The 27,649-nt window shown below is 33.5% G+C and overlaps 4 protein-coding genes across 14 annotated transcripts; 3 read left to right on the top strand and 1 right to left on the bottom strand.

The window, feature by feature from the left end:
• The first annotated feature begins 276 nt into the window (after positions 1 to 276).
• LOC140873095 (uncharacterized) lies at positions 277 to 3,735 on the top strand. The gene is made up of 7 exons (XM_073276077.1): positions 277 to 571; positions 910 to 1,128; positions 1,837 to 1,923; positions 2,088 to 2,234; positions 2,781 to 2,807; positions 2,897 to 2,989; positions 3,371 to 3,735. The coding sequence occupies exons 1-7, from the start codon at positions 326 to 328 to the stop codon at positions 3,569 to 3,571; spliced, it is 1,020 nt and encodes a 339-aa protein (XP_073132178.1). The 5' UTR covers positions 277 to 325; the 3' UTR covers positions 3,572 to 3,735.
• Positions 3,736 to 5,588: 1,853 nt separating this feature from the next.
• On the top strand, positions 5,589 to 17,678 carry LOC140873050 (uncharacterized). Of its 4 annotated transcripts, XM_073276031.1 has the most exons (17): positions 5,664 to 5,713; positions 6,303 to 6,568; positions 10,382 to 10,454; positions 10,650 to 10,739; positions 13,484 to 13,582; positions 13,972 to 14,056; positions 14,146 to 14,216; positions 14,680 to 14,794; positions 14,927 to 15,006; positions 15,440 to 15,524; positions 15,659 to 15,739; positions 16,165 to 16,259; positions 16,407 to 16,457; positions 16,681 to 16,761; positions 17,116 to 17,188; positions 17,268 to 17,345; positions 17,479 to 17,678. In XM_073276031.1, exons 4-17 carry the CDS (start codon positions 10,708 to 10,710, stop codon positions 17,500 to 17,502), a joined length of 1,050 nt encoding a protein of 349 aa, XP_073132132.1. In that variant the 5' UTR covers positions 5,664 to 5,713; positions 6,303 to 6,568; positions 10,382 to 10,454; positions 10,650 to 10,707; the 3' UTR covers positions 17,503 to 17,678. The 4 variants fall into 4 exon arrangements, with proteins under 4 accessions (XP_073132133.1, XP_073132130.1, XP_073132131.1 ...); XM_073276029.1 differs by lacking the exon at positions 6,303 to 6,568 and having other exon boundaries at positions 5,590 to 5,713; positions 10,385 to 10,454; XM_073276030.1 differs by lacking the exon at positions 6,303 to 6,568 and having other exon boundaries at positions 5,591 to 5,713.
• Positions 17,679 to 20,848: 3,170 nt separating this feature from the next.
• On the top strand, positions 20,849 to 25,597 carry LOC140873202 (probable protein S-acyltransferase 17). Of its 4 annotated transcripts, none has more exons than XR_012147984.1 (11): positions 20,849 to 21,127; positions 21,222 to 21,315; positions 21,694 to 21,788; positions 21,866 to 22,033; positions 22,131 to 22,203; positions 22,308 to 22,360; positions 22,770 to 22,861; positions 22,954 to 23,006; positions 23,548 to 23,673; positions 24,390 to 24,963; positions 25,082 to 25,199. XR_012147984.1 is itself a non-coding variant. In XM_073276230.1 (11 exons), exons 1-10 carry the CDS (start codon positions 20,979 to 20,981, stop codon positions 24,441 to 24,443), a joined length of 957 nt encoding a protein of 318 aa, XP_073132331.1. In that variant the 5' UTR covers positions 20,849 to 20,978; the 3' UTR covers positions 24,444 to 24,468; positions 24,566 to 25,219. The 4 variants fall into 4 exon arrangements, 3 of the variants coding, with proteins under 3 accessions (XP_073132331.1, XP_073132329.1, XP_073132330.1); XM_073276230.1 differs by having other exon boundaries at positions 24,390 to 24,468; positions 24,566 to 25,219; XM_073276228.1 differs by lacking the exon at positions 24,390 to 24,963 and having other exon boundaries at positions 25,082 to 25,597.
• Positions 25,598 to 25,685: 88 nt separating this feature from the next.
• Positions 25,686 to 27,472, bottom strand: LOC140873203 (uncharacterized). 5 transcript variants are annotated; one of them, XM_073276232.1, is made up of 4 exons: positions 26,855 to 27,472; positions 26,692 to 26,745; positions 26,450 to 26,590; positions 25,686 to 26,283 (listed from the first exon to the last, which is right to left on the bottom strand). In XM_073276232.1, exons 2-4 carry the CDS (start codon positions 26,731 to 26,733, stop codon positions 25,831 to 25,833), a joined length of 636 nt encoding a protein of 211 aa, XP_073132333.1. In that variant the 5' UTR covers positions 26,734 to 26,745; positions 26,855 to 27,472; the 3' UTR covers positions 25,686 to 25,830. The 5 variants fall into 5 exon arrangements, with proteins under 5 accessions (XP_073132333.1, XP_073132332.1, XP_073132336.1 ...); XM_073276235.1 differs by having other exon boundaries at positions 25,689 to 26,283; positions 26,450 to 26,562; positions 26,855 to 27,465; XM_073276231.1 differs by lacking the exon at positions 26,692 to 26,745 and having other exon boundaries at positions 26,450 to 26,562.
• Between the last annotated feature and the right edge of the window lie 177 nt (positions 27,473 to 27,649).

Raw genomic sequence — 27,649 nt, 5'->3', positions numbered from 1 at the left:
TTTTTTTCAACATGGCGCTGATGTGGCACCAATTCAGTGCTGATGTGAAACTGACGTGTACAGTGCCACGTAAGCATTTTTGAATAAAAAGGATCGAAATTGCCAAAAATAAAATATGCAGGACTAAAACTGAAATGTAAAAACATAGAGGATCAAAATGACAGGACTAAATTTGTAATTTTTCCTTTTCCAAAATATTGGGAGTGAATTGCAAATGGATATAAGTTGGAGGTTCACAAAAAACTTTTTCCAATAGATTATCCACACAAGTGGAAGTGGTGTTCCCACATATATTGATGGAAATAATCGATCATTTGTCCAAAAAATGGGGACTCATATTATGCTGTATTGCCATGGGAATGGAGCAATTTGTAGACATTCCACTGGCCAACGTAGAGTTGCGAGTGCACTAGAGCAGACGCAGGCTACCGGCGTCGGAAGGTTGAGGTGGCCGGAGTTGGAGGAAGTGGATAACGAGCTGAGCAAAGGAAATGAAAAGGGTGCTTTGAGTATAGTCAAGGTTTTGAAGGACAAGCCTGGGGGCCTCCGAGCCTTCGGCTCCGCTCGCCAGGTGAATCTGATGTTCGATTAATCTTACTTGTGTGATTTTCGTAGTCGTGGATTGTTGATTTTGGTTATCGGGTTGAATTGTTTCCTTCTTAACTTTGTTTTATTGAAGCAATCAGATAAATTCCCAATTTTTTCTTTATGAAATGTATAGTTATTCAGTTGACTCCTAGGATGAAGATCTTTAACTAGTTATCCTGATAAAGATCAAATTTCATGTTTGATTTCAGGAATATTCGGTAATAAGGCACATTTTTTAAATTTGTATGTTTACTCGAGTTATCATTTAAGTTTTGAATTTATATTTCCATCTCGATCATCGATTAAATAGACTCATTGCAGATACCCCAAAGGCTCTACACTCTGGACGAATTAAAACTGAATGGAATAGAAACTGTGGCTCTGTTATCACCAGTTGATACCGCACTGGGTTCTATAGAGAGAATTGTGCAGGCTGCTGCTCTACTGGGAGGAATAGCTGCTTGGAAAGTATTTGGGTTGAGCCCTGGGCAGATCCTTTTCTTGTCTCTGGGCTTGTTATTTCTGTGGACGTTGGATGCGGTATGCTACCTTTTATGCATCACCTCGCTTGTGACTCTGGCTCACGCTGCCCTAAATACACATTATGTAAATCTGGTTTTGATATTTGAATTCAAAGAACAGCCTAAATTTCAAATTTTGAATGCAACACAAAAGGAAATTATGTTCATAATATAGGGCATGAGTTGGCTTTTCAATGTATATTTGTGCCTAACCTTTTGAAGCGCACTTACAGTATTTAGTACTAAAAACTGGAGAAGTTTGTTGCATGAACGAAACGCAACACAGATGGGTAAAATGTGAAACTTTTGATTTGTTAAGCTAAAGGTTAAGATAATTTTCTTCAAGGGAAAAAATGGAATTTACCATTTGAAACACTTATTTTGTTTCATATCAATGTGGTTGCTTTACACGTTGTAACCCTGGCAGGGATCTTTTGCATGGGTATGAAGTTCATTCCAGCAGGTTCTTATTCTTATAAATATGAGTGTGATTTATATTTCGGCCATTTTCATCGAGCACCAATAAGCCTGGTCAAATATGTGTGATTTTGCAACGCTCTTTCTTTCTCGTATATAGATTATAACCACTGGCGTTGCTTTAGTTTTCTAAACAGTTGCAGCCTTGCAGGCATGACGTATATGTCTGTATCCTGTTTTATGAGTTCTCTACTCCACAGTTTTATGGCCTTTATATGATTACTATTTGCTTCAAAGTGATTATGCATAGGTTTATTTCAATGGAGGGGTCAGTTTCTTGGTCCTTGATACCCTTGGCCATTCGTTCAGTCAAAAGTACCATAACAGGGTTGTTCAAGTAAGTTTTCTCTATCTCTATCTATAAATATATTTATATGCGTATATAGATAGATAGATAGATATATTAATACAAGTGTTCTTGCATTACTGACATTCTGGATCTCAGGCCACCCCACTGTTCCACGAAATTAAATTGATATTGACTCTTTGTTGTTATCATAGCATGAGGCTGGCCATTTCTTAATTGCTTATTTGCTTGGAATTCTGCCAAGGGGGTATACATTAACCAGTTTGGAAGCTCTAAAGAATGAAGGATCTCTTAATGTTCAAGCAGGGACTGCTTTTGTGGACTTCGAATTTCTTGAAGAAGTATGTTTTCTTCCGACATTTCTACTTCTGGTGTGCTCTTCATGTCTGCTTCTGCTTCAATCGTCGTAATTGTATATGAGGATGATGAGACAATGTGCTAGTAAATCAGTTTTCAGCTTTTGTATTTCGCTTGTAAATATCAAGGTTTCGTTATTCGATCAAATTTTTTATGGGGTTGTTTCCGTTGTCTCAGTTGTACAAGTATAATTTCAGAAACCTTCGAGGAATAGCTTCAGATCTATTTTGTTTTACAGATATTGCAATGCGTTGTATTTTTTCATTTCCAATCCTAAGGTGAAGGTGTCCCATCAATCAATGATAACTGAAAACTCTGCAAATAATGTATAGACGAGTTATTGAATTTACCTTATGGATTCTTTCTTGTGGGCTTGATTTTAATTTTTGGCGCTTATTCTGGCAGAGTAGTTGACTGAAGTCCATATCCAAGTCATGGTTTATGTAAAGGAATAGTGCTGCATATTTTGAAGTGGTGCATTCATTTGATGCTTATCCTTCATTAATGGGAGTACTTGTTTTGTATTTCAGGTGAGCAGAGGAAAAGTATCTGCCACAGTATGTAGCGTTTCTATTTTGTTAGTTAATGGTATTGTTGTCAATGTTTGTCTATGTAACTCAAGTAATTGTTGATAATCTTCTTTCAGACACTGGACAAGTTCTCATGTATTGCACTAGCTGGCGTGGCAACAGAGTTTCTTTTTGGTTATTCAGAAGGAGGCCTTGCAGATATTAACACAGTTCTGTTGCTCTCTGCTCATTTAAGTTCATCGAAATGCTCTTCTTTCTTGACATCCTTGATACTCATCTTAGATTCATCTGAAGATAAAATACATTAGTTGTTCAAAAATTAAAAGTCCTTTTTCTTGAAAGGAAACCATTGGAAATAAGATTTATTTTGCCTCTGCGTTTTGCGCTCACCAAACACATTCCAGTAGGACAATGACATTTCCTTGTTCCATCGCATTCCTTATTAAAATCGAATGATGTATGCCAAGTTTGTATAATCAATAATTTTGAGCGAAAGTTGGAAATTGTTCTACGAAGAAGTTTGTAATACTGTTTTCTTGGCAAATGGTCTTGTCTATGCAATTCTCATTCTTGACATTTTTGGCCAACAGTTGGACAAGTTACTCCGAAGCTTAGGCTTTACCCAGAAGAAAGCTGATGGTCAAGTGAGATGGGCAGTGCTGAATACTGTCCTCACGCTTCGTCGCCATGAAAGAGCTCGATCGATGCTTGCAAATGCTATGTCTCAGAGAAGATCTGTGGGATATTGTATCGATGTTATTGAGAAAACCATAGGTGACGATGATATTTGATTTATAGAAAATTGAGTTTCAGGTATCATGTACTTGTTTTGTAAGAAAGAATCCATGTAATTGTTTAGGCCTATGTGTAGTGTGGATTAACAATTTGGTAGTGTGTTAATTGTTTTATTTGCATTTTGAATCACAATCTTGCTTCTCTTGCTTGGTCTAGAGAAGAGACTATAGTTAAAGATTGAAGGACTTCGAAAAATAAAGGTTGAAGATCTACAAACAAATCAATGATAAAAAAAAAATTGAAATAGCAAACATAAAAATATCATAGGAGGTTCGTAGGGTTTTATATGGGATGACACCATGGAAAGCACTGGGGTCGGATGGTTTCCATGCTGGGTTTTATCAGGAGAACTGAGATTTAGTTGATGAGCAAATTTCGATGCTTTGTCTGAATATTCTTAATGGCAAGACATCCATTGGAGTTTTGAACACAATTTATTCAACTCCTATCCCAAAAAATAAAAAGCCTCGTTTGGTTAAATAATATTGGTCGATCAGTCTGTGTAATGTAATAGCAAAACTCGTGTAAAGTCATGACTAAACGTTTGAAGATGTTTCTTCCTCACATTATTTCTTCCTCACATTATTGATACGGAGCAGAGTGCTTTTATCTTATTCCGGGGCGTCTTATTACTGATAACATTATGGTTGCTTTGAGTGTTTGCACACTTTACGTAGACAATCTAGAGGTCGACAGGGCCTTATAGCAATCAAACTAGATATGAACAAAGCCTATGATTGTGTAGAATGAAGTTATTTGAAGGCTATTATGGGAAGATTGGGTTTTTCAACTCAATGGATTAATCGCATCATGGACTATTTGAGCACCGTTCAGTTTTCAATTCGTATAAATGGTCATCTTTCCAGTTTTTTTGCCCCTTCTCGAGGGTTAAGACAAGGATGTCCCTTATCCCTTTACTTGTTCTTGATATATGCTCAAAGGTTAACCTCACTCATTACAAGGTACATATCGAGGGGATAATTGAGAGGCATTAGATGTCATCGAAATTCACCAGCTATTACTCATTTGCTATTTGCATATGACACTCTTTTATTGGGAATACGGATCACTTCGCTTCTCGTTACTTGCTCTTTCTTCAGCTACTTATAATTCGAGAGGGGATCCTCTGTTGTGTTAACCAAAACAGCACGTGATGCTGTGCACCAAAACGACACCATTTTTCTTTATTTATTTTTTGCCCTTTTTTTAACTTTTTTGTTTTTGCCCTTTGTGTCAACAAAGTTGTATAGGATTTGATATGACCTTGTCGAATTCTTTACCTCGTGCTTACTTGTCGAATTATTTTATTTTTCTTTCCCTCGTGTTACTATTTGTCCAATTATTTTACTTTTTCTCTTTTTTTTCCTTATTTTTCCCCTCTATCAAGTAAGAATTATTTATTTTTGTCTATAAACTATATTGTGAGTATGTCTAATCAACAACCTAAACATATAAAGTATTTCGAACATTAATTCATGATGAAAATATTCTAAAATTTTAATTCAAGCATTAGCATGTTAATAATCTTATATCGTTAAAATTTTTAGGTAAAATATCAATTTTGGTCATGTATGTATTGATGTATGATATTTTTAATCATTTATATTTTAATGAATCAATTGTAGTCCAATAACTATGTATTTTTTTTATTATCAACTTTAGTCGATTTCATCAAAATCATGTAATTAAATTGATTATATCATTGTTAATTAAAATTAATTTATGTTGTTAAATACACGTTCAACTCGAGAAATTTTTCTAACCGCGTGCTTACAAAAATGCTATTACATTAAAAAATTTATTTAAAATAATTAATTTAAATTTTAAAAAAAATCTAAACTAATAAAATTAAACTATCTATATTATTTCATTCAAAATAAATTTAACCCAAAGTTGTGCACGTGTTTTTTTTCAAAAGAAACTATGTCAAAATCTAATACATTTTGCCAAGAATAATTTTTTTTAATTAAAAAAGGCAAAAAAAAAAAAAAAAAACCGAAAAACGAAGAAAAAAAGAAAAAGAATACGGTGTCGTTGCTTTTTGCTCAACACAGCAGATGATCCAATTCCTTCGGCTTTCGATCCTTCGGCGCAGTGTTGAGTGTTCCCTCTTCTTGGGATTGGAGATCTTCGACTGGGTTCGTTGTCTTCCGTGTTTTTGTTTTGTTATTTTGGGTTTCTTGACGTTGCAGGTGTTTTTTGTTTCACTTTGATCTTCTCTTGTTCTTGTTTGGGTTATCTGATTTGTTGGATTATAATATCTCACTTCGATTTACCAAGTTTTCGTCTTTCTTCTCTTCTCTGCTGTGCCGTGTTTGGATTTAAGGTTTATTTAGTTTCATGTTCTTTTCTTCTTCTTTGGGTTTTCTTATTTCTTGATATGTTTCGCATTCGTTGTCCCCGTTCTTCAAATTGGAGAGCTTCGACTGGTTTGGTTTGTTGAAACTGTGACGGCCTTCAATTTGTTTTTTGTTCATTGTGTGTTGTGGTAGTGATGTATATAGGATCTGCGAAGAATTCTAAAAATTGAACTTGGCTACTTCACGCACCAAAAGTGTAAACCATACTCATGTATCACTGTTTGTTGATTTTTCGCTTGCTTTTACCACGATTAGTTTTAGATTATTAGTAAACATTGTTTCTATTTTTTTGGGAGCTTAGCTGGCTTTTGCTTGTTTGTGTGTTTCATAACCTTTTATTTACTTCTTGTTTTTTGGGTTCATGAAGTGTATGGACATCTTTGTAAATGAATTGCTTTGTGGTTATACGTTAGGTCAGTAATTTTTTTTCCAAGTGAATGTCTATTTCCATAAGATTAATCAGTCCATCTGGAATATTTTAGTATTGGTTAAGTTATGACTAACTGATTTGACTTTTTGTCTTATATCCCCTGTTTCCCGTTACGTGGGTACATATAAACATCTGTACGGTTTCAACTCATTTATTTAGCTGGGGCATTCCAAGAATCGAACTCGGGACCGCTCGCACCCAATGTGAGGATCATTCAACTAGACCAAATGCCCAATTATTGATTAAATTTGTCATGCTCTGGTAGTTAGATTTTGTAATCTCCTGCTGCTCCTCTATGAACCTAACACTTATTTTATTTTTTTGAGGTAAATGCAGAAATTTGGTTTGTTAGTCTTAGTATCAATAGGCTCGTTGTATGTGATCAACTCGTGGTGGATCTCAAAGTGGAAGGAAACAGCCTTGTTATGAAATTCATTGGAATGAATCAACATCAATGTTCGATTGCTTCTTTTGGTGTGAGACATGAGTGCACTTTAACCATTTAAGTCTGAAATTCATTTTAGCGCTCAGTGATCCTTACATGATGAGATGTTGTTACTTGCATACTGTACCATATTTTTATTTGGTACACAGCATATGGACAATGTACTATTGATGTGGTAGGGGCGTTCAAATGTTATATAAATTTTACTTATGTTCAGGCGTGTGTGCTGTCATTTTAATTATATCCTACTGTAACTTTATGTATTAAAAATAAGCATGAGTTTTACTCTCACCCGTTCTGTCAAACTTTCGAACAGTGATGTGTTTATAATAAGAGTTATGTGATCTCTTGTTAATAATTTCATATCTGTTTCGCTTTTACCTCGACATATCGAGCCACTATTTTTGAGGTTACCTTGATGATAGCATGATGGTTGTTTTATTCTTTTACTAATTCAGATTCTCGGTGTTTTTTGTACTTGTAATTGAAATATTTGATTCAGGAACGTAGTACGTGGCGAAATACAATTTTTACAGAAAAATGATTGCCCTGTTTTATTTGATTATATTACATATTCACTCACACATCTTATGGAGTTGGATTTGGACTGCGTTGAGGAAAGCGAAAGAAATAAAATCTGATGATTATATGTTGTTTTGTGAGGGTAAGTAAGATCAGTTCTAGAAAATTTTTGGAAGTAGCTAATATTATGAAAGGGAAAAACTCCGAAAATGATTTATTAGCCACGTCAGCTAGTGTCATAGACTTATAATTGAGCTTGTTGGAAAGGAGATGTCTATTTGAATTCAGTTTTCTCCCAGTGTAGTTACAAGCTGTAAATTTTAGAATATCTACAATGAAAATCTAACAGTTGGCCAAATATCAATTGATTACCATGTGCTCGTTTGCTTTGGATCTCTAAGTTTCAGCATTGATCATTAATAGTATTAATTACTGGAAAACTCTGAATTGAAGTAAATGAATGTTATATATTTGCAGCCTCCATCGGGTCAACAATGTTGATATTTAGTTGGTTACGACACATCTCGCTTTCCTACAATAATAACAGGAATGGCATACTCTTTTATTACTTCATAATTATCATTTGACGATGACCTAAACAATGTTCATTTTTGTTTCGTTAACGACATCTTTCCAAGTTGACTCGATTGTGAAAGGAGATTTGTGTCAAGAAAAGAAATACAGCTGGGCATAAAATGTGTATTCAGAGAGAATTGAGACTATCTCATATTTGCTTTCAAAATTTTCATATACCAGATACTTTTAACTACGCCCGCTCAAATATCGAAAAGATTAGTAGAACAAAAAACTAATTTTACTTTGTTGATGGTTTATATCGCTTTCTTTTTAGGAATACTTGGGTATCACTGTATCAAATCATACGCGTTGCACTTACCTTTTTTTTAGGTTTTTGGATATTCTCGGTGTTCTGTGTTTCCACTTTGATCTTCACTTGTTTTTGTTTGGGTTTTTTGATTTCTTATGACGCTTAGCTTTCGTCAGTGTATCTCATTATTTTTAAATTTATGCAAATTGTATGTTGGTTGAATGTAATTTTATCCTTCTTCTGCTGAAAATTGTTTTCAAGGGAACAAATCTGGAGAAACTCTTTTATGCACTAATTTGGCAATTATTAACTCTCTGGAACTAAAATCATGAATCAGAAAATTGCTATTCTCAATTGACCAAGCATGTGGTAAATATTAAACCACTGTTTCTTCTGGCAGCTTGTGTTTAGGTTTTTATTTCTGAGATTTGAGTAATGGGATTGACTTTGTTCTTCTCAAATCGGATCTTGTATTTGATCAGCAAGTTGTATGTAAAGAGACCAAGTAATCAAGAAATATCACACATCACTTACTGTTGACATCATAATTGTACCTATATGATATGCGTTATGTTTCAAAATTTTATGTGTTAGGATGAGATCATTTTAATCGTCTTAACATTCCTGTTTAAGCTTGTCAAGTAACTGATCCATGCGATGATTATAAACAATGTCATCTCAATAAACCTGGCTTTTACCTTAGCTTAAGCTAATGAACTCTCTCAACTGTCAAAAAACGTGAATAATCCTTGTGGCAAAATCTGTTTTTGGGTAGAAATTCAATAAGTAACAATTTCTACTATGTTTTCATTAGTTTTCATCTCTGGTTTTTGTTTTTGTCCCGTGACTTTTTTTTGGTCTTTTGACATTCTCGTGACGTGCCATGTGTATTTTAATTTTTTAAATTGAATTATATTTCATCAGAGCCATTAGAAAAAGAAAATCGGAGTTTTCCTTCAGTTTTCTTGTTACTCCCTTAAAATTGTTAAAATCTTTCCTCGTTGATGAAAATGATTACTCTGTTTCTTGGACATAAACTTTAGCCATTTAAGTTTTAAGTTGGTTTTAGTGTTTTGTGATTTTAAATGCTGAAATGTTATTACCTACATATTGTATCGTATTTTTATTTGGCATGTAGATCATATATGATATACTATTGTTACAGCAAGGATGTTCCAAATGTTAATGTAAGATCTATTCAGATTTAAAGTGATTGTTGAATATTCAAATATGATCTGATTTCCTATCCCCCGTCTACTGTGTTTCATGTAGCCTTTTCGTACTTTCAATCTTCAGTGTTCTCTTCTCTTGTTAATGTTTGGTTTTTTCCTTTGGTCTTTTGACATTCTCATAATGTGTGTGTGTTTTAGTTATTATATTAGACCTCATGAGAGCAATTAGAAAAATAAAATTGGAGTACTCTGTACTCCTCAAGATTCCTTGTTTCGCTCCCTTAAACTGGTCAAAATTTGTGCAATTTGACGAAATTTATTTGGTTGTTGTTGGGTGTAGGTTCAAGAAGTAACATTTTCTAAAAATCTTTACGTCCTGATGAAATTGATTGCTCTGTTTTTTTTGGGTAGAAGCCTTAGCCATTTGTGTTTTAAGTGCGTTTTAGTGATTTGTGATCTTTAGACGATGAGATGTTATTACCTACATACCGTATCATATGTGTATTTGGCATGTAGATCATATGGATAATATACTCTTGATACAACAAGGATATTTCAGATGTTATGTAAGATCTATTCAAATTTAAATTTTGGAATTAAAAGGATTGTTGAATAATTAAATATGCTCTGATTTTTTAGCCTCTTTCCGGTGTTTTCTATGTGGTCTCTTGTTACTTTCATTCTCTGGTAGTTTTTCATATTTGGTTTTTGTTTTTGTCTCTGTTTCGCTTTTCTTTTTTGGGTATCTTTTCATTTGGGATTTTAGGATTACATTCCATGTGCTCAGTGGCTTTCGATCTTTAACCTTCGGATCTTTAAGCTTTGGCAGTGATCATTAAAAATATTAATAAATGAAAAAATCTGAATTGAAGTAAATGAATGTTGTTTATGTGCAGCCTCTATCGGGTCAATAACGTTGATATTTAGTTGGTTACAATACACCTGCCTTTCTTACAATAACAACAGGAGCTGCCTACTCTGTTATTACTGCATAATATAATTTGATGACGGCCTAAAGAATGCTCATTTTTGTTTTGTTATTGACTGACAGCAGATCTTTCCAAGTTGACTCGTTCGCGAAAGGAGGCTTGTGTCAAGAAATGAAAGACAGCTGGGCATAAAAGGTGCATTACGAGAATCGTCTTAAATTTTGATATATCTCAAAGTGCACAACAATGTAATTGAGACCATCTCATATTTGCTTTCCAAATTTTCATATATCAGATGCTTTTAGCTAAGTGCCCAAATTTCGAAAATATTAGTAGAACTAAAACCTGATTTTTTACTTTTTTTAACGGTTTATATCACTCTCTTCCTAGGACTACTTATTGTATCAAATCATATGCCGTGCACTTACCGAAGGGTGATCAATAAAAAATGTTGAGTTCTTCGACTCTGTCAGCTTACAGGTGTGTTTTATTTTGTAGTTTTGAACAAGATTAAAATTAAGAATAATTAGGTTCACACTGTTTTACTGTACAGTTTTCTTTTTAATTTAAAAGTACTCAACTACCATAATTACTTCTGTATCAGTGTGTTTTATTTTGTAGTATGAGTATGATTACATTTCAAAATATTTAGGTTTGCACTGTTCTAGCTTGTAGTTTTCTGTTTAACTTTAATAACTACCTAACTAAGAAACTTAGTTATGTATCATAGTATGTTTTACTTCTGTCTCATAGTGTGTTTTACTCTGTAGTTTTGAGCAAGATTACACTTAAGAATATTTAGGTTTACTTGTTCTACCTTGCAGTTATTTAATAACTACCTAACCAATAAACTTAGTTATGTATCATAGTGTGCTTTACCTCGTAGTTTTGAACAAGATTAAATTTTAGAATATTTAAGTTATAATATTTTACCTTGTTTATAATAATTTAAATTTAAAGTAGCAATAATGTCACGAAGTGGAAAAGAAAACGTTTTAAAAGTTAATAAGATAACGAAATCTCATAGAAATAAATATACTTGCTTAGGCATTGTTTGGTTTGATGTATTATTAATCTATGTATAACTTATCTCAATCAATATCGTCTTATTTTCGTCATATTATTTATCTATTTATTAATAATAATTTTACATCAATTAAATCAAATAAATTATAATCTATCCATCAAATCAAATAATTTATTAACCATTTTTTCTTATTTATTTTTAATTTATATTATATTACTTATCTATGGATTAATTATCCTATCACTCAAACCAAACAGTGCTTTAGATGATAGTAGATTTTCAAAAAATATTCGGCGAAGAGAACAAAGGCAACTGCCAATTCCAAGTACAATCGATCTAGAAAATGTTGAGGTTGACCCATTAAGATATATAGTGAGTAGTCGAGATTTATTGCCTAATGTGCCAAATTGTGAATTTTGTTATGCAAGACGTATTTACTTAGAACCACCAACAGTTTGCTGCTCACTACGAGACAAATTTTTTTTCTGCAGAAATGCCTTCTGAGTTAGTACATTTGTATCTTGGTAATGCTGAAGAAATAAAGAATTCAATGAACACTTTCGTAGTTACAATAACATGTTTGAATTCACATCAATGGGCGAACATTGTGACAAATATTTAGCTTCAAGAAATGATGGAATTTATACATGTTGTGTACAAGGTCAGGTTTACCACTTTATGGATCAATTAATACCATCAAATAATGAGAACCCTAAAAATCTGCAGCTGTATTTTTTTGATACTGAACATGAGATCTTGAATCGGATGCGTATTAGAAATTCTTGGACAAAAATTAATTCATATATTAAGAATAAATCCATATATAAATTTATTTCAAAGTCTTAATAGTATTCATAACTTATACGAATATAAAATAGCTTTACAAGCTGACCCTATCATTGATCAACGCGTTCTTAATAATCCTACTATGTCTCAAATTGCCGGAATATGGCTAGAATCTAATGAAGGGGGACCAATATAAAAGTCAACACATACAAGTATATCCAAAAGATAGTCGCCCTCTAATAATTAAACACTATTTTACCTTTTATGATCCTATGCAATATCCTCTTATATTTACAAATGGAGAATCTGGTTGACATTGAAAAATTGAAAGAATTAATCAAAGGCAAAAAAAAAAAATGACTCTTAGACCGACATGCGATGGTGAAACCATCTATGACATCCGAAATCCCATAAATGCCAATTACTTCATACACGCTGAAAATCAAGGTAATTTCAAGTTACGATTGTTGTAATCTTAAAATTAAAATTTAGTAGTGCAATGTTTAAAATTAGTTATATTTACGAAATTGTTTTACTTTTATTATTGGTTTTGAAAAGGGCAACAACCAAAGGTTAACGGTGTCATGCTGTGAATATTACTGTTTTAAGTTACAAATAAGAGAGAATAATAAATTTTTCTTACTACACATTGGTAGGCTTTTACAGCAATATATGGTACATATGTTTATTAAATTGAGACATCAAGTTTAGACTTTTTTAGAACTAGTACAGACATGCAAAATCGTTTACGAAACTAAGTGTACCGTGGGTTACTAGATAGTATTACACAAGGGTGTCAAATGGGTGTTGATGTTGGAAAACATATGATATTACCTGCCTCATTTATTGGAGGACCTAGAGATATGCGTGAAACGTATATGGATGCTTTAACGTTATGGAAAACCTGATAATTTTTTAACAATAACTTCAAATCCAAATTGGTCAAAATAAAAGCTTTGTGTTTACCTTCCGATGAAATAAAAAAATAGACCTGATTTGATTGCTAGAATATTTCGTGCGATGATCCAATTTTTAAAAAACAAATTGTTAAAAAATGCAATTTTTGGTCATGTTGTTGCTTACACTTATGTAATAGAATTCCAAAAAATAGGCTCACCAAGCTCATTTTTTACGTATTTTAAACCAAACATTTAAAATGTTTCACCCTGAAGCATTTGAAAAAATTGTTTGTGCAGAATTACCTGATCAACATACACATCCATATTTATTTTCATTGGTAGTTAAATATATGATGCATGGACCTTGTGTTTTACTTAATCCAACATGTCCTTGTATGAAAAAACGTTCCTGTAAGTTTAATTACCTCAAAGATTTCTCAGAAAACACTAGATACGGAACAAAATCATATCCAATATCGACGTGGAAATAACAATCACGTTGTTACTATTAGGGGTTCAAAGCTTCCGGAAGAGGAATCCGAAAATGCCTCGCAGAATGTCGGGAAAATGCCATCCTCCTTTGCTTCCAAACCTGATCGTCCACCAGTGCAGTATTTACTTACTACTCGATCAAATTACGCCATTTTCTTGCATTTTTTTTTCTGTAATTCTTCAGAATTTTTTTCCAAATCAAATTTCTAACCTTTTATTTGAAGAGTATGTTTATTAATCTTTATTGCATTACGAGTGGAGTATTCTTCTTCGTGATCATTATTTAGTACCCTTGTCAAAAAATTATGAAGTAGCATTCTTCTAGTGTTCTGATTCGTCTAGTGACAGTTATTGATGTAATAAGATATCAGTATCTATTCAGAGGCACTGCTTTTTTATTTTGTATTTTGTTCAGTGTTTTTTATTAGCATAATTGCGTGCTAAAATATTTTAAATACAAATTTTTTGTTTGCGTATGAATTATTTTTCTTCATGTTTACATTTGTAGGATTTCTTCACAAAAATATATGCCTTTAGATTGGAAGAGTTACTTTGACCAAGAAGAGGATGTCCATATCGAGGATTCAGAGGAGGTTAGTTGCATATTTCCTATTGCTTCATTAATCCTCATATTTTTATTTTCTTAAGGACAATTTCTCTTGTATTAAACATTTCATTTCAGGTTTTTCACATTTATAAGGCTGGAACTGAGGGTCCAGTTGTTTTCTGTCTACATGGTGGGGGTTATTCGGGGTACGTTGATCCTTTATTGAGACCTGTGTAATTCACCTTCATATATGCTTCCTTTGTCGTGGGAAGATCAATTTGCTCTATTTGATTGACAATTCTAATTAGATATGGAGGCTAGGAGCATTTACCTATTACTATTTATTAATTCCCTAAGGCCTAATCTAATGAAGGAAGTGCAATTTGCTTCATTGTTAATTATGAATCAATCAATTTCATTTGACCATTTATTTTCCTCTTCTTGGTATATAGTATAAAATATCAAATGTTGTTTAGCAGTGTTAACGAACAAATAGAGAATGAGGATTTGTACTCATCTAAATTTTGTATTTCTACTGTCGCAATAGTTCAGAAAACTTACTAATCTTCTGTTGCTTGATAGATCTTCACATTGTTTTGGTGCATTTATATTGATGTGTTTTGCTTTTTAGCAATCTGAGTTACATATTGATGAGCAGCACATTTCTAGGCTATCGTTTGCTCTGTCAGCAAGTAAAATAAAAGAGAAAGCTCGGGTAGTTGCCCTGGATTTGAGGGGACATGGGAAGTCATCCACAGGGAATGATCTTGATCTATCTATCGAGGTGTGTTTTTGTAAGAAAGTAATACAGTGAAAGATGCATTGCAAATCTTGTTTTCATTGTATTAACGGGTTGAAGATCCAAGCGATTTTATGCCTTTGGGTTTTTGTCGTTGAGTTTTTGCAATAATTTCAGACAATGTGCAATGATGTACTGGCAGTTCTGAAGACCATGTATGGAAATTCTCCTCCTGCAATTGTGATTGTAGGTCACAGGTTGTGATCCTTTAATATAACACAGAAAATTTGCTTTATGTTATTTAATCGCATACCCAGTCTTATGTTCTTGATGATGAAGCTTGATTTTCACGGGGAAAAAACGCCTAAAAATGTTATTTTTCTGCTACCAAACTTTGTGACCAGTAGTTTGATGTGAGACTTGTGTGGTAACTTCTTTTTCACGGAGTTTTCGTGCAAGATTAGAGTTGTTGAAGTTGATTTCTGACTTCTAACAACTAATTAACCTAACCCTTTCAAGGTTTAAATTTAAATGATATTCTTTTCAACAAAATGTTGATTTATAGCTATTTATGCTATTGATGGCAACTGTAACCTGAAACATTTCTGCATTGTTTTTGCCACAAGTACTTATTTATTCATAAATTGCTGTTTAAATTTTGATGTTAGATGTTAAATCCTTGTGATGCAGTATGGGAGGCTCCATTGCTGTTCATGTTGCTGCAAAGAAGGCACTTCCCAGCTTGGCTGGGTTAGTTGTTGTTGATGTTGTTGAGGTCTGCATAAAAAAATGAAAAAAAATTCAAGCTGCTTTACTTTTTATATCGCTTTCAGTGGAAACTGGATTACAATCAAATATTAATCACTGGAATATCGATTTAAGCTTATTTATAGTAATAGAGAATTTCAGGGAACGGCATTGGCATCATTGATACACATGCAGAAGATTCTATCGAATAGAATGCAACATTTCTCTACAATTGAGAAAGCGGTGAGCAATCTCTTTTTGTACCATACTTTTTTTGTGTGGGTTCTTATTTTGGAGTTACAGTGTAAAGTTCTTCTCAATCATCTTAGTCAGCTAAGTGATAGATAACACTATTCTCCAGCATTCTGGTTATCTCATAATTTTTTCTAGTTGATCCTGATTACGTTCAGCCAGGCTTATCGTGCATAATTGGACAGCAAATGCTTGTTACCACATGAATTATTAGATCTGACTAGTGATTTTTGAATGGTTATACCATTTCTGTCCTCGTGCTAAGCATTTTTTGAACTAGATGGTACATTGAATTTAAAATTTACTTGAGGCAATACTTCAGTTCACCTGTTTCCATCTAATTCAAATAATGGCCATCCACATGTTATTTTTCTTTTTAGTTGTTGGTGATTATTGTGTTACACTTGTGTGTGTAGATTGAATGGAGTGTCAAAGGAGGCACTTTGAGAAACATTGAATCTGCTCGTGTCTCTATTCCCAGCACACTGACATATGATGATTCAAGAAAGTGGTAAACATGCTTTTGGTTTTACTCTTGGTTTGCAAACTTAATAAATTATAGCAAGAAATTCTACCGATTAATAATTTTGCTGATTGGTGAATGATTTCTTATTTTTTTGGTAATTTCACTTAATTGGTGACTTGTGCTGCTCTATAGTTATACCCATCGTGCTAGATTGGAAGAAACAGAGCAATATTGGAGAGGCTGGTAAAAACCATTCTTTCTATGAACTTTCTATGATTAATAAATCAGTGTGTTGTTTATTTAATGCCGATGTTTGACTCTCTTACTAATTTGCTGTTTAACAGTCCTCGTCTTTTGAAGCTTGCTATCGTACCTGTTAATTTTCTTTCAACAGTTTATACTTGCTCGATTTTTTTGTTTCTCATCTAAAAATTGCTGTTTCTATATTGGTGACATTATGTTTCAGGTATGAGGGCCTTTCAGAAAGGTTCTTGTCATCTCCTGTACCAAAACTCTTACTTTTGGCAGGCACTGATAGATTGGACAGGTTTCTCTCACTCGAAGTCTCTGAATAAATTTTATGGAATGTTAGGATGCTGCATGTATAGAATGATATGGCCGTTTCCCAGTTTTCAGTAGGAAATAACACCAAATACGAAAGCTGTATCTCAATTTGACCTAGAAAATCAAACCATGCTTATGAATCAACATTCGGAAGCTTTCCACACGGCTTCAAAATGCAAAAGCCCCATTCTTGATAATCTTTTGATTGTAATGTCGTTAGAGAAGTTGCTCCATTATTAACTATGACTGGTAAATGGTAATCAGTGGCTTCAGTGCTTGATGTTAGAAAGGTGTGTCCATCGAGGCTGTTGCATACTAATTGAGAACATTGTTGCAGAACTCTCACTATCGGTCAAATGCAAGGAAAGTTCCAAATGGTGGTCGTCAGGCATACGGGCCATGCCATACAGGTTAGATTGAGTATTGCGTGTTTCATTTTCTTGGGCACGTTGCTGACTGCATTTTTTTTGATTTGTTTTTGAATCATAGGAGGATGTTCCCGATGAATTCGCTACTCTGGTACTCAATTTTATATCACGCAATCGAATAGGGCCTCGTGGAGTCGAGGTTAGTGTTTATATGAAAGGGCTGCGTGTATATAGATTATTCTACCACCTCTCTTTCTCCGTCCTGAAACGCTTGCGTTCTCTATCAATATGTTCCTACTACTTGTGACATGGTGTTGAAATGTGTGGTACAGATTCCAGGAATTCGCCGTCCTTAGCAGCTGAAAGCAATAAGTACGGGCAACGGAAATATGAGTTTCATTGGTGGCATTGCGTTTAATGAATTTAGTGTTCTAGACTTGTATAAATTTTTTATCTTTATGAATTCTTTTGAATTTAGAAACTGAAATATGAGATATTGATCATCAATGGATTAGGTAGATTCCCAGGTGTATCATTTTTTATTGGTAAATTGCTGGAAAACCTCTATTACATTTTTTTTTTTTTAAGAACTAAGTAACTAACACAACCTTTATTGAGATACATTTAACAAGTCTAATGATACAATATCCTGAAACCAAGAATGTATCACAATTAATCCATTCCAAGTTGGATTCCAAATAGAGAGTTGAGCTAACCAATTTGTTATCTTAGCCGAATTTCTCATGTTGAATTGATAGGAAAATCAGAGATTGAAGTGATTTAATTTCCAAAATAATTGCACCATCCGGACCACGATTCTCAAATAAATAGGCAAACCGTGTTTGCTTGAATTTTTGCATCTTACATATATATGTTTAATAATATTATGGTTAAGATAAATGAATTTTATTTTTGGTGAAAAATGAATGTTACTTTTAATATGCTTAAAGATAATTGTTTAAGTGATCATAGATAAGTAAATAGTATGTAAAAATAAAAAGTCAGAAACATGTAAAACAAATACATAAATTAAAGGATAAATATCTTATTTTTGTTTGTCAACGATATCTTTTAGACATTTGATAATGATTTTTATGTGGGAAATTCTCAATTTTTTAAATTTATCATTTAACTGAGGGCTTCGTGTTTATATGATACACACAATATTATGCATGTTTTGTTAAAAAAATCAGAAAAATAATTATAAATCAAAACATAATAAATAATAAAATTAAATTGTATATGCTATTAACCTATTTTAAATACTCACATATAACACGGGCGTTTGCCCCTGTTGTGTTAGACAATAAAACAAAAAAGGTTTTAAATAATCGGCCCGTTTTATAGCCTAAAACCCAAATCAAGGGTTTTTTGAAAATTTAACTTTGCTCTTTAGGATATGGTAGCACCAAACAGGGGTATAAGTGAGTCTCGTTATTTGTTAATTTTATGTCAAGATTCGACTCGAACTTGGTCTGATCGAATTTATGGAAATTACCTTTCACTTCATTGTTACATGTATTTGCTCTCTTTTATTTATAGTACATCGACCACCTCTTTGTATGTTTTTTCTAGGGCAAAATCTCGGTTCAATCCTAAATGTTAGGACACATTTTCGGTTCAGTTCTAAGTGTTTGGACGTTCCCGATTTAGTCCTAAATGTTTTCTAAAAGTTTTCGGTTCAGTCCTAAATGTTTATACGTTCTCGGTTTGGTCCTAAATGTTTTCTAAAAGTTTCCGGTTCAGTCCTAAATATTTTTACATTGCCGATTTTGTGCCAAATATTTCTCAAAATTTCTCGGTTTGATCCTTCCATCTACTCGTGTGTTAAAACTAACACCGCGTAGTGTTATATCATTTATGATTGAGTTTTATATTATTTATTATATATTTAACATTAAACAAGTTGTAAATAAAACACAAATTTATTAGAGTTTTTATCCAAATTTAAATCAATTTTACACAATGTTCAAAATGAAAATATTAAATTCATAATGCTACAAAATAAAAACTTAAATAAAATAAACGAAAGTTGAGGAATTAAAATTTAATGATGTTATTTCACATTTCTATTAATTTTGTTATATTCTCATTCATGATGCTTGCACATTTAAGAAAAAAATTGAAGGTTGGAAAAAGATATATATCTTTTTAAAACTCTTTTTATAATTTAAATAATTAGTATTTGAGAAAATTTTACTATTAAATAAAACTTAATTTCATATCACTATTTTAACGGTGGTCAAATAATTCATTATATTTTCTCAATTGTTAACCATAAGTATTCTTCTCTTGAAAAATTTATTGAAAATTTCAAATATTTTGTGAAATAAGTAATACTAGATATTTGTTAAAACATTTGTTTATTTGTTTGTGATTGATAATGTTTTTAACTATAAGATTGCACCGTTCAATTATTTTTTTATTCTATAATTTTATTTTGCATAATTTATATTATATTTTTATTTGGAAGAAATTATTATTATTATTATTTTTTTATTATTATTTTTATTACCTTCTATTTTATTTAACTTTTTCTTTTGTTTGTAAGTTTTTTTTATCACACTTTGTTTGTAGATGGAAGGACCAAACCGAAAAATTTTGAAAAATATTTAGGACGAAATCTGGAACATAAAACATTTAGAACTGAACTGAAAACTTTTTAAAATATTTGGGACCAAACCGAAAACATAATAACATTTAGGACTGAATCGAAAATTTTTGAAAAACATTTGGGACCAAACCGGTAACGTTCAAACATTTAGGACTGAACCGGGAATGTGTTCAAACATTTAGGATTGAACCGGGATTTTTCCCGTTTTTTCTACATCTAACCTATAATTTACATCCAAACACATCACACGTGTAAACCCGTTTACTTGTTATCTGTAATACATTAACAAAAATTAAAAAAAAATAAAATAACACTTATACAAATATAAATGCATTTTTAATTATTTTTTTTTTTTTTAAAAAAAGAAATGTACATTACACTACAAACCGGGGTAAACATAAAATATCTCGTGAACTGAGGTGGCCCATGCCTAGTTAAACTAAAAGTTTTGAAAATATATTTTTTAAGATTTTCTAATATTTAATTAAAATAATTATTTAGATATGATAATCTTAGCTATTTTAAAAGATTTATGATTATTTATAATTTTCTTTCAATATGAATGACGGGACGTCTAAATCAGATAAAATTCAACTAAAAAAACAGATAAATGTGAACAGTTAAAAAATTCCAAGAGCCTGCAAACCATGTCCAAAAAAACCACATTGAATAAATCTCATGTCAAATTTTCATTTCAGAAAGTGTTGATAGATAATCAAACTTGTTACTATTGGCAATTAATCTAAATACCCTTAACCACAAGAAAGTCTTCATTTAAATTTGGATTAAATTGAAATAACTTATCATAAATAATAGAAAAATAATATATAAAATTAGATAGATGTACCCCGTTTGGTTTCAAAAGTCAGGCCAAAAAAACACTTTTTTAAGTGTTTTTCAATTAACAAGGTGTTTTATTGACCAAAAAAGTGCTTTATTCAAAATGAGAGTTTTTTTAAAAGCCAAAAATTGTAGCTTTTAAAAGCACTTATTTTAAAAAATATCTACAAAATTCAAACGGGCTAGTTTGTTTTTTTCTTTTTCCTTTTTTTTTTTTTATTATCAACCAGTGTGTTTGGAGTCAAAATATTGGCAGTCTGATCGAGACGAGCAATAACAAATTGAGCCAGATTTGGCTGAACCAATCAATCAATCAATCATTCCATTCAATTTCGTTTTCATTTTCCCTCGAAAGTGGTAGCTTTGCAATTGAATTTGATGGATGTTCAGTGGCTGCTGGTGTGTCATGGCCTGTTGACAGCTTTAGTTTTAGTATCATTCTTCTGCGGCCAGTGGCCCATTTTCCAAGGCACCTGCGTTCAGCGCATCCATTTTTTCATTACCTTCGCCGCCTATGATTATTTCCGGTACTGTTTTATTTCATTGTTTGTGGAAAATTGTGTGATGATTGGGTTTTTGTTTTTGAGCTGATTGATTTTTTTTATTGTTTTGGTGGAACAGTCGTTTTATCCATTTCGCGTGCGGCTCTCGCGGCAGCAATGCAATGCTCTCCGTTGAGTATTACTGTTGCGATCGTCCTAACCCCATTTTACAGGTGATTTTGTGGTAACTTAATCCTTTGATGATGATACTCTGTTTTTTTTCGGGTTTTTTGGATGGGTATTTGGTGTTTAACTGTTCTAAGCTAACATGGGTTAACTTTTATTTGATTTGTTGAATAAACTCGATCCTTATTTTGACATCCCTGAACTAACTTTTGTTATCCGCCTTACTTGTTTAAGCTGAACTGTACTATGACTTAAGCAAATCTTTCAAATTCAAGTTAAGCTGTTAATATTGTCCGTATCTGTTTGAGTGATATCATGAGAACATGCTTTATTTATTGGATACCCGCGTGTGGTGCGTGTTCTTTCCAAAATGACATATTCGAAGTACAGAAGTTTTGGTTGACATGTTTATAACCTGTGTGCAGTTGATATATTTACTAATAATTGGGACAACTTATTATTTCATTGCAAAATCATCCTTCGGCTACATTCCTGGGTATTACTTGAATGGAGTCCACAGGTAATAATGGTATGTGTTTGTTGTTATGTACTAATGAATCTATAGTTTTCATTTTTTTAAAATATTCATATTTTCAGGTACACGAGCTTCTTGGCAGTTGGTGTGGGTATTCTCCTATTTCTATTGACTAGCTTTTCTGATCCAGGGACAGTGAGTTCTGCTAATGTCTCTCAGTATATTTCTGCTTATCCTTATGACAACATTATCTTCTCAGAGAAAGAATGTTCTACCTGCAAGATTCCAAAGTAAGTTAACTGTTCTAGTTATCGAATATCGTAACTTGTCTCAAACAATTGCTGATTAAACACCGGGATACAAATTATTCTGTTTTTACTTACTCAGGCCTGCTAGGTCGAAGCACTGCAGCATATGTAATCGCTGTGTTGCTAGGTTCGACCATCATTGTGGTTGGATGGTTTGTTCACTGCCTTTTTTTCTCGTGTGTTCAGATAACTTTGAACTTGCAATTCCCTGAAACCATCCCTTTCCTTAAATAGTTTCATTTTTGTCATTTTTCAGAATAATTGTATTGGAGAGAAGAACACTGGATACTTTATGGCTTTTATTCTATGGTAAGTAATAATTATTAAGAAGTTTCCTTGAATGAACAGTACAATTATGTTCAGTTCTTACTGCAGTGTCCTTGCAGTTATGCCACTATGGATGTCCCCACTTTTCCTTCGATTTTCTTTCTTATATTTTAGGATTTACAGAACTTTCCATTTGTCCGTTTTCCTAGGATCAGATATCTTATCATTTTATGCTGTGTTGTCAAAAGGCAAACGAGAGAGAGAAAGAAAAATGATGTCGTGTGGAGCTGTTGATTTGTATTAAATCACATCTACACATGTAGAACATCATCAGGATGAGGATTCTATGCTAGGCTAGTTTAAGAGAAAAGCAGTAGCAGTTCTTGGATTATCACATTACTGTGATTCTGGACTTTTTTTTCCCTAAAAGTACTTCTCAATGCATATGCAGGCATTTCCTTATCTGTATATATGGAGTGGTTGCACTCACGTTGGTTCTTGCTGGAAGGCTCAAGGAGCTGAAAGTTATCTATATCTTAACAAGTAATATTGGTGCCTTCCCTCGTTTTTCTTCCTCGGTTGAAGATGTATGTTTAATGTCTGAATTGATCTCTCTTTTTCACTCGGTGCTGCAGCTTATTACGGCATTGAAAATTCTTTTAGAAGTTTGGCTCCACATGTTGTACAGGTTGGCGGATTTCTTTTTATTTTAGAATCATAGCAGAGAACATTACTTTTAAGTGTTTCCTGGAGGCTGGAGTGATCCATGCCGGCCTCCAAGAATTCACCAATGAACTAAGTTCTTTAATTTTTTTTTAAAAAAAAACTTAAAGATGGTGCCTTTCCTTTCAAAGATGATTAATTATATCAGTATTCCATTGAAAATTGTGGTTGTCAGTGATCTAAGATATTAACTTGTTTTGATACTGGCAATATAGACGTGGAAATGCCCAAAATAGTATATTTCTCCTGAGAGACAAAGTTAACATGAATTTAAGTATGCGATCAGGTGGGATCAAAATATGCACGACTGATTTTTATCTGAAGGTCGCTGCCACAATTATCAGGAACTAAATGGAGAGTTTTTTTTATCCATTTGTTTTTTGATGATTTATAAATTATTAAATTTTTGGGAATTACCATCGTTTCCTGAAAAATAGATATATCCTGTATGCTATGTAGAAACTTGATTCATAATTAGCTGACATTAGGTCTCTTTCCTATGATAGTGGTTGCTGAGCGCCTACAACACACCAATACTTATTATGATGTTTCTGGCCATAATTTCATTGCTGTTAGCTGGTTTCTTCACTTATCATGCGAAACTTTGTGTCACGAATACCACCACCAATGAGGTAATCCTCTTTCACGTTTTTTTAGATATAATTGGCCATTAGTCTTTACAGGTGTGCAATAAATGGATGCATCCCCTGCTTTGTGGTCATCACACATTAGGAACATTCTGGCAAAAGCATGTGGATTATAATTAGAATCTGGATAGAATTAATGCAACTTCCGAATATTGCTTGCTGCTCATGTCTACTCACACTGAGAAATTTTAGGATTCTTCTGCCTCCCTCTTTTTGTCCTGTCATGCAAAACCCTCCACAGCATTAGCAATTGCATCTGCGATCTTCAGAAATGCTAGCATTTTCAAAATTTTTATTTCCTGCCTGCCAAACTTTCTTTCAAAAAAATCAATGCACTTGAAATACTTTCTACACCAAAAGATTCTAATTATTATTCGTTTTCTATTTTCCTTTTCCTCTTTCCTTTTCCTTTTCCTTTTCCTTTTCCTTTTCCCAATGTTGTAAATGGCGGGAGGCGGTGGCGGGGGCGGTCAGTGACCGCCTACCGCCTCGCCGCCTAGGCGGTTGAATATTTTTAGCAATTTTTAATAGGCAATTATGTATAATCATGCAATGTAATTACAAATAGTCAAAAAATTTTGTGTAATATATGTAATTAAATAATGTTATGCCTAAAGAAGCTTCATACAATATATACAATCTAGAAAAAGTGCAAATAAATATATAAATGCAAACTAACAAGATAATTAAGGTGGTGGCAGATGGCGGCAGCGGCGGAGGGCGGATGGAGGCGGTTTGAGGCAAGTGGTGGCTAATGGTGGAGGACATTTGAAACCAAAAGTAAATACAATAGAGAGTGAGAGGTGTTTTTATTATATCTAAGGTTTTTAAAATTAATTGACTTTGACTGGTTTTTAAAATTATTTGACTTTGATAGTTGACTGGAATTTTAAAAGCATTGACCGCCTCCGCCGCCTTGACCGCCTGCTTGCCCGCCTCCGCCTCCGCCGCCCGATGGTCTCGGACCGCCTAAAGAAACCGCCTTAGACTAAGGCGGGGCGGTCGAGGGCCTCCTACCGCCTAGGCGGCCGCCTCGACCGCCATTTAGAACACTGCTTCTTCCCTTTCCCTCCTTCGAGCCAGTGCTGCAGCAGCTTGTTTGGGAGAGAGGTGGTGGGGATTAAGTTTGTGAGAGGTACAGGAAAGAAGAATTTAAACAAAGAAAGAGGAGGCAGAAAAATGATGATTACAACATAGTTTTCAAAGAGACGTTGAAGGGAGACTAAATTACTACTTTAGGCTCATTTGTTCAACAATTTTTAAACCTCGAGGGAGGTGAATGCAGTTAATGTTTACTTTCGCCAGTTTTGATACACACCCTAAAAACTAATCCCAACTAGAGATGGGAAGCAAATTTTGGAAAATGGAAGTGATGAATGCAGTTTAACTGCAGAGTTTTAAATGGCAAGACTACCTGCATTGGCAGACAAAGGTGAATGAGGCCAAGGCTAGTGCAGAAGCTTTAAAAGCTAGTTTGGGTGGATTAAACCAAGAAAGGAAGCCCCAAGAGAGTAAATGGATATCATTTTTTAGAAGATCGCGTTTAGAAGATGTTGAAGTTGTCAAAAACAACATATATGATAGAGGATTCCTCAACAATATCGGTGAAGTTCTCTATCCCCTTTCAACTAGGCGGTCGTTTCGGCTCAACAAATCAAAATCTGAATAAGGTGACTTGATTCATGCTAGATGGCAGCGCATTATGAAGAGTGATTTGAATTTCAATTCTCGGGCCCTGAGTTGGGTGGTGTAGATTGATTATTCGTCTCACATGTATACTGCAAGTGACATGCTTACTTCATTCTTGTAACAGACTGCAGACAGATTCTTTTATCATGATAAGCTTTGAGAATTGGTGGACAAATGTTGACACTGACCATAAATTTTCTGATTCACTCCATAGCCTTATTTATTTCTGTATGGAATTCTTCAAATCCAACTAATAGTACCCATATCACATCCCCTCATTTTGATATTTGTGAAATTTTGTTATATATCGGCCAAGGTCTCTTCATATCAGGATGTCATTGATCATACAAATTTGCATCTCCCAGAAGCGAGAAAAGTGGCTGTTCACCTCAAATGAAAACAAAAAGTTACAAATTTCTCCTAAAAATCTACAACGAAACACTAAAAGAGGTATCAATCAAGGTAAACTTTAACGTCAATGCCATTGTCAATGAGGGACTGAACTACTGCTCTGATCTTCCCTTCAAACTTGTCTCTCTCCCTAGGAGTATATGTTGCTGTGTATACATCAGCTTCTCTAGCTCTATCGGCCAAAATCCGACCAATAGCCAAACAAGCAGGTATATCTGATCGTGATTTAAGCACAGCCTTGATATCATTCGAATTTGTACCGGCCACAGCAACTTGTTTGCACGTTACCCTGTGGGTGAGTGAAGCAGAGACAAAGCGTTTCGAAATGAAGACGTCCAGGGTAAATGGCTCCATAAAAGCAACAGTACGTTGCTTGAAAGATATGTGCTTGGTTGGATTCTTGGACTTCTTCCCCTTTTGGTAAGTATACGGCCGGCTATTATCATCGTCGAGAAAATCTTCAACACCAAAGAAGCTTCTAGGTGCAAGGGAAGGCTGTAACAGTACAGAGAAGCAATTTTTTAGATTGATGGATGAACTTTGATGCACCTGAGCAAAGGGAGGAAAATCATACTCACCAACACTTGGGTCATACATGAAATTCACACTATTCTATTCAGTTCCAAAACTCTGATGATAATGAATAAAATGATAACTTTACCTGACCACTGTGAAAACCATGAATCTGTGCACATGATAAAGGCCACATTTCACCTCTTTCCTTTGTATGATCACATAACTTGCGGCATATAACTCTCAGCATCATGAAACAACCTAAACAAAAGCAAGAATCCCCTTGTACCTTCATGAATAACTTCAAGAATCATACGCTACAACTAAAGAAACCAATACAAAGAATTTAAATTTAAATCATTTAAAACTTCGACCAAATAAAATTTCAACCTCCTTTTGCGAATCACTGAATTCAAGCACAACAATGAGCATCCGATTCTTGAGCTAAAATGGATTGACAAAACGATAACGACTTCTTGAGTGATGTAGGGACATTTTATAAAAGCAGAAACATAAAAAAAAAAAAAAAACAAACAAATGTCTTAAGCATTACATCGAACAGCTTGCGTGCATGCGAATTTTTCTCTCCGTTCGAACAAACTCGCTACCACCACCAAGTGAACTTCCATTAAAAGAACCCGTAATGCAAAACTACTGAAAATCCAAAGTACCTGTAGCTGATCGATGTACCGATTCTCTCTCTGTGAACGAAAGAGATGAATAGGAGTAGTGCTGTGTGCATGAATATATAACTTCTACGAGAATTCAATCCTCGGCCCATTCTAAAATCAGGCCCCATTTTTGTTTTGTGTATTGGCCTGTTTAGTGTACACTTGGGCCACATTTATGAACATTATCCACATGTAACCCATTGATACATTTCTACATTTCGTGAACATAATATTATTTCAAAATTAAATTGATGATTTGTAAAACGGAAAATGCTATGTGTACATATAATATTATAACGAAAATCTCGTTAACTATATTCTGAGTAATTTCTTGTGATATTTTGACTTATATTTTCTAATTATTTTTCTACTCGCCCATTAATAAAGATACACAGTGATAGGGTTACACATAAGGTTACAAATCTTCTATTCAAAATCTAGCAAACTAGATTTTAATCAATTTCTCACGATATTTTTACTTACATTTTCAATTATTTTTCTACTAAACTACAACTCTTCCTTCCCTCTTCCTCTTGCATGACTCATGAAGTCTGAGGCAGACAACTGCAGTAATTTCGATGATCGTAAATATTTAATTAATTGCAACTAAATTTGCATCCTATTCTTTTTTTACAAATTCAAACACTTCAACAAGGATAGTAAATACTTTAATAATA

The sequence above is a fragment of the Henckelia pumila genome, unplaced genomic scaffold (assembly GCF_033568475.1).
Source record: "Henckelia pumila isolate YLH828 unplaced genomic scaffold, ASM3356847v2 CTG_525:::fragment_3, whole genome shotgun sequence".
NCBI classification, from domain to species: domain Eukaryota; kingdom Viridiplantae; phylum Streptophyta; class Magnoliopsida; order Lamiales; family Gesneriaceae; genus Henckelia; species Henckelia pumila.
The sequence above is the reverse complement of the archived record's forward strand: the minus strand, read 5'-3'. Positions and strand labels throughout refer to the sequence as shown.

Coding starts and splice junctions, on each gene's coding strand:
- LOC140873095 (XM_073276077.1), top strand. CDS start 326: ATGGGGACTCATATTATGCTGTATTGCCATGGGAATGGAGCAATTTGT. Junction 1,129..1,836: donor TTCTGTGGACGTTGGATGCG/GTATGCTACCTT, acceptor GATTATGCATAG/GTTTATTTCAATGGAGGGGT. Junction 2,235..2,780: donor ACTTCGAATTTCTTGAAGAA/GTATGTTTTCTT, acceptor TTTGTATTTCAG/GTGAGCAGAGGAAAAGTATC.
- LOC140873203 (XM_073276231.1), bottom strand. CDS start 26,930: ATGGAAGTTCACTTGGTGGTGGTAGCGAGTTTGTTCGAACGGAGAGAA. Junction 26,563..26,854: donor ATGCACGCAAGCTGTTCGAT/GTAATGCTTAAG, acceptor GCTTTTGTTTAG/GTTGTTTCATGATGCTGAGA. Junction 26,284..26,449: donor ATGGTTTTCACAGTGGTCAG/GTAAAGTTATCA, acceptor GTACTGTTACAG/CCTTCCCTTGCACCTAGAAG.
- LOC140873202 (XM_073276228.1), top strand. CDS start 20,979: ATGGATGTTCAGTGGCTGCTGGTGTGTCATGGCCTGTTGACAGCTTTA. Junction 22,034..22,130: donor TCTACCTGCAAGATTCCAAA/GTAAGTTAACTG, acceptor TTACTTACTCAG/GCCTGCTAGGTCGAAGCACT. Junction 22,862..22,953: donor AGTTATCTATATCTTAACAA/GTAATATTGGTG, acceptor TCGGTGCTGCAG/CTTATTACGGCATTGAAAAT.
- LOC140873050 (XM_073276029.1), top strand. CDS start 10,708: ATGTTGAGTTCTTCGACTCTGTCAGCTTACAG. Junction 16,458..16,680: donor GAGCAATATTGGAGAGGCTG/GTAAAAACCATT, acceptor ATTATGTTTCAG/GTATGAGGGCCTTTCAGAAA. Junction 17,346..17,478: donor TAGGGCCTCGTGGAGTCGAG/GTTAGTGTTTAT, acceptor TGTGTGGTACAG/ATTCCAGGAATTCGCCGTCC.